This window comes from Gossypium hirsutum, chromosome D10, assembly GCF_007990345.1.
Source record: "Gossypium hirsutum isolate 1008001.06 chromosome D10, Gossypium_hirsutum_v2.1, whole genome shotgun sequence".
Lineage (NCBI taxonomy): Eukaryota > Viridiplantae > Streptophyta > Magnoliopsida > Malvales > Malvaceae > Gossypium > Gossypium hirsutum.
In genome coordinates, this window is record NC_053446.1 from 1,532,693 (window position 1) to 1,537,789 (window position 5,097).

The window sequence follows — 5,097 nt, forward strand, 5'->3', positions numbered from 1 at the left end:
ATTATCATGAATGTAATAAGAGGCACAATGAACAAAAGAAATTGTAATCATAGGGTTTTTTGTTTTTTTAAATATTAATACAATACATTTGGATTTGCACATTTGTCCCATATAGACGGGCATGGCTCATAAATAAAATTTGAGTTGAAACGTATTTAAAAGATGTGGATTATAAATTAATATAATGATAACCCTCAAAATGTTATTTACATCTTTCACCTCCTAAAAACAATTTTCTACTTTACGGAGATAAATAAATGATTAGAAGGCTCAAATTTTTTTTCATTGGTGCCTGCCTCCAACAAGAAACATAACTGCCAAGATTCTCTCTCTCAAACGTTGTCCTTGTGACCCTTGTGCTAACCATGCTTATCTATAAAATATAATACTTCCAAGTTATATACCTTTCCTGGTGCTACTCTCCATTGTTTTCAACCTTCCAAAATATCCAAAAACACTCCATGGACATGGAATTCCTAACCGAGCTAAACGAACTAGCCATAACCGATCACCAAAGACTTACCGGCGAAGAATGGGCCGAAGAAAACTCGAAGACGACGACGACAACAACAACAGCAAGGAATTCAAATCCAAAAACCTTCAAGCCGAGAGACGTAGGAGACAGAAACTTAGTGACAGGCTCCTTACACTGCGCTCACTTGTCCCAATCATTACAAATGCAATTACCCAACACACATTCTTATATGTACATTATTATCTTAATATCAATCACATTGTTTATAATTTCGTTTCTTTCCCTTCTTTTTTAGATGAACAAAGCAACGATAATCGATGATGCAATCACTTACATTCAAGAATTACAAAAGACATCACAAGTTCTCAGTGAACAACTGCTCGAATGGAAGGGTCGTCTGAAGAAAGTGTAATGCCGATGAAACTCGAAATCGATGTTGCACAACATGATATGAAGAAATGTGGGATAAAGGTTTGTTTTTTTATATGAATCCACATGGTCACATCTTCATTTTGCAAATGATTCTTTTATTATTATTACAGGAAGAAGTTAAGGTGAGCAACATTGATGGGAACAAGTTTTTGATAAAGATTATAGTTGAGAAGAAAAGGGGTTGCTTTACTCAATTGATAGAAGCCATGAATTATCTTGGGTTTGAGCTTAGTGAACCAATGTCACCACTTTCAGTGGTGCAATGCTTTTTTCATCCTGTGTACATGTAAGTTAAAAGCCTTACCAACATAATTGCAGTTTTTTTCTTGGGTAAAAACACATCTTTAGTCCTCTTCATTTTAATATTAAGCAAATTGGCTCCTCTAAAAAAGTCGGAGTAATTTAATTCTTTTCAATTTTGAAAGGATCACAAATTTGATGTTTTTGGTCAATTATACGTCATTTTAATTGGTATAATAGCAAATGAAGTTTTCAATATTTACATATTCTACCAATTTAATCTTGATCCTAAAAAATTATCTAAAAAATTATAAATTTTTAAATATTTAAAATTCAAAAAAACACCTTTAGCTTCAATATATATATATATAGACAAGATGTGTAAATTTGAAGACTGAATTTGTTATTGTACCAATTGATGGAAAATATTAAAGCTGTGAGTAAATGGTCTAAGATTCTGATTTTCAAAATTGACCAGAATTAAATTATTTCGAATTTTTTAAAAGAACCAATTTACTCAATAAAAATTGAGAGACTTGAAAAATCATTTTTCCATTTTTTCTTCTCATTAGTAAAATATGTTACCATTGTTATTAATTTTCAGGGAAAAATATGGGGATACTCTCATGGTTGAACACATTGAGGAATTGTTGTCAGAGATGATGAGGAGCATGAAAACAAGTTCTCAATCTGCCATTGAATTAGGGAACACAAATTGAAGAATATAATAGTTTTATATAGCTTTATATATCCAATAAATATACTGAATCATAGCAGCACTAATATGATTTGAAGAATCTTCATTGACTTATAGTTTTATGGTTTGAATTTTTTTTTAAGGATTTAATGAACATTTTATCAATAAATTATAAGCAAATCTTATGAGTTGGAAGATATTATAATTTTATGATTCGATTTTATTATATATTTAAATTTGAGATCTCAAAAATTTCATTCGTAACGATTTAGTGAACATTTTATCAATAAACTAGAAACTAATAAATTAATACGATAATTAAGAGAGAAAGATACTCTCATTGCTTCTCTAGTAATCTGCAAGAGTGGTTATCTTCCGATTTATAAAATAGTAGAAAGTACATTTTTGGGGAGATCAATTGGACGACTTTCTATGGGCTAGCTATTTGGAAAATATGGAAGAATAGTTATCTAGGAGCTCTCAAGAAATTATCAAAAATGCTTTTTTGCTGGGCTAAGCAATGCACATCCGATGGTAAAGGCAAATCCGTCGCGAGGCAAGTCAGGAGAGATGAGTTTTGAACGGGGTGGTAATTGGGCAATTAAGACTACAGACCGACGGAGCGGTGAAGACGTTGTTGCAGGGGTGTCCTCAAAGATGAGAGAGGGGAATGGCTTCTTGGTTTCAAGAGATGCTTGGGTAAATGTCCTATTTTTGATGTTGAACTCCGTGGTATCTGTTGCATGGAAAACAATGTGAAAAGTCTTGTTTGGCTTTAGTTAGACGTATCGTCAACTATTGGACAGAGTGAAGAATTGAAGATTAACAGAACATATTTCTAGAGAAAGAAACAAAGAAACTGGCGAAAATGAATTTTGGACATAAAAGAATGATTACAGTTGTTTGCAAAAAGTCCACTCCTTTTGTTGGCTTAATTTAATCGGTTGTAACTATACTTTAATTCATAAATAAATAAAAAACACTAAACTAGGAAGCTGTAACTTTCTTTCCAAAAACCTTTTTCATAGAGATTTTGTTATCCTTATTTGATTTATACAATCCTATTTACAAAAATACCCATCTAGAAAAATCCTATTCCATGAAACAAAATCTCCTTTGAATAATAAAATCAATTAAAATTATCTTCACTTCTGAAATTCAAATCCCTTCTTCCAATCACCCTTCCCTTCCATTCTTCTGCATTGAACAACCACAAATAAAAAAATATTATTACTAGCGAAACAATACTGACGAAGCATAAAATTATACGTTACCTTGAGTCATGCAAGGAGGAGGGACTTCAAAGAGAAATAGAGAGTTGTTTATGAGCAACACCGATATCAAACAACATAACACCAGGTGAAGGATCATTAGCAATAATACATTTTACAGGCAACCATAAAAATAGCTCTTCTTGGGACAATCCTTCAAGCCCCACTAACCCACCATAACTAAGGTTAGCTCTCACCACACGGTCAAAATGCACCCTCCCCATCAAATTCAGCCATGCATGACTTTTCCAACTCGACTTCCAATCGACCATCAAGGTTAAGCTTATAAGATTTAACATTGTCCGGGAAAATACCGGCAGGCAACCCTCGGCTCCGTAGCAAATCCTGTATGGAAGAAGTGGCCATCAAAGGGAAGAGAAGAAAGAGAGTAATGGGGGTTAAGATGTGCAGAGACATTGTTGGAGATTAGTAAATGATTCTACTAAAATGTAGGGAGTGAAATTGTATAATGGAGGTGGTGGAGAACTGAGTAATTATATTGGGTTGGAGTTAACTAATTTAGCTATATATTTGGAGGATGATTATAAAGATTGGTATACTAGTTTTGCCTATAATTATGGTATTCAAAAGATCTATCCAAAAGTACTATGTCAATTTACTAATACTAGTTTTGAGTGAATCACTGATGACGATGCATGTAAGCTTGACTCCCTTAAAATATGGTGAAAATTACAGTAAAATTAAATTATCCAATCAAGATAGGATTATTTGGTTGACACGTCAGTAACGAAATGATTTGTAAGGAAAGAAATCATGCTTAATTAAAGGAACATAGAGGTAACTTAATTGAGTTTCAATGTTGTTAGATAAAGATGAAAATAGTTAAATTTTATATAATGCTCATATATTTATTTAAAATTATATATATTGGTGAATTACAATAGAAATGCAAAGTTATAACAATACGATTAGAATTCAGGCCATACTTGAGATGGTAAACTCTCTGATTTCAAAATTATAAATATATTAAAATCATTTCCAAGTACACTGGTACTTAAGTGAAAAAATTCGATAAACCAAGTTTGGACGTTATGATGCATATTTTTTAATCAATTTTTTTAATATAGTGTACATATTAATTCTAATTATAGTTTTTCTTACTCCAAAGAGATAATTGTCCTATAATGATTATTTTTAGTTATTAAAATTTATTTGGAACGATGATTAAAGTCCTTGTCTATGTTTAAATAATATAGATCAAATTATTTTTAGTGACTTCACCATCTTTTATTAAAATGTACATCTCCACAACTATTATAAGATAGAAGTATTCATAAATCGAATTAAGTCTAGACCCAATTCCAAAATAATTTTCAGGCTTAAACCGAATTTTGATCTCATCTAAAATCTAAACTTAAACCCGATACTGCTCAATCTAATTCAATGAAATAAGTAAGACTACCCGATATATGAAGACCTTTGGAATTGCTAGCAACCACAACGAGAAAAGGGATGAATTGTGGAGTATCAAATCCTTGGTCTGGCATCTAATTTATAGCCCATTAAAGTATCGGGTCATTGTTGCTATTTTTTTCTTTTTCTTTTAATCAATGTCGTATTCATCCAAGCCAATCACACCCTAAGAACAAGTCGTCCATTGTCTCATCCTCTATCATTTTAAGCAATTTTATTTTTCACCTTAAATTGCTTTAGACACGAGCAAATCCTTGAGGCCCAAATCATCAACCTCAGATGTCAAAATGCTATCCCAACTCACATAGACTACACGAATACCTCTCATATTAATTGAATTCATATGTTGTAATAATAACAATGTCAATTTAATTAACGTACAATTAATTTAATTATAATTAGAACTTTGAACAATAAGCTCATTTGTTGAAGTAAATTCATTTATGTTCGATATCATAATTTAATCCACAAATTCGTCTATGTAGTACTGCAATATATTTCTATGAATTTGAACTTGAATTTTTTTGAAACTCATATCATTTAACTTT

General features: G+C 31.5%; 1 protein-coding gene and 1 long non-coding RNA gene across 2 annotated transcripts; one reads left to right on the forward strand and one right to left on the reverse strand.

The window, feature by feature from the left end:
- The first annotated feature begins 836 nt into the window (after positions 1–836).
- Positions 837–2,041, forward strand: LOC121222283 (transcription factor ABORTED MICROSPORES-like). The gene is made up of 3 exons (XM_041102684.1): positions 837–946; positions 1,018–1,193; positions 1,752–2,041. Exons 1-3 carry the CDS (start codon positions 860–862, stop codon positions 1,864–1,866), a joined length of 378 nt encoding a protein of 125 aa, XP_040958618.1. The 5' UTR covers positions 837–859; the 3' UTR covers positions 1,867–2,041.
- An 805-nt stretch (positions 2,042–2,846) lies between these two features.
- LOC121222284 (uncharacterized) lies at positions 2,847–3,153 on the reverse strand. Its single transcript, XR_005919535.1, has 2 exons — positions 3,119–3,153; positions 2,847–3,041 (listed from the first exon to the last, which is right to left on the reverse strand). It is a non-coding gene; the product is annotated as an uncharacterized lncRNA (long non-coding RNA).
- Between the last annotated feature and the right edge of the window lie 1,944 nt (positions 3,154–5,097).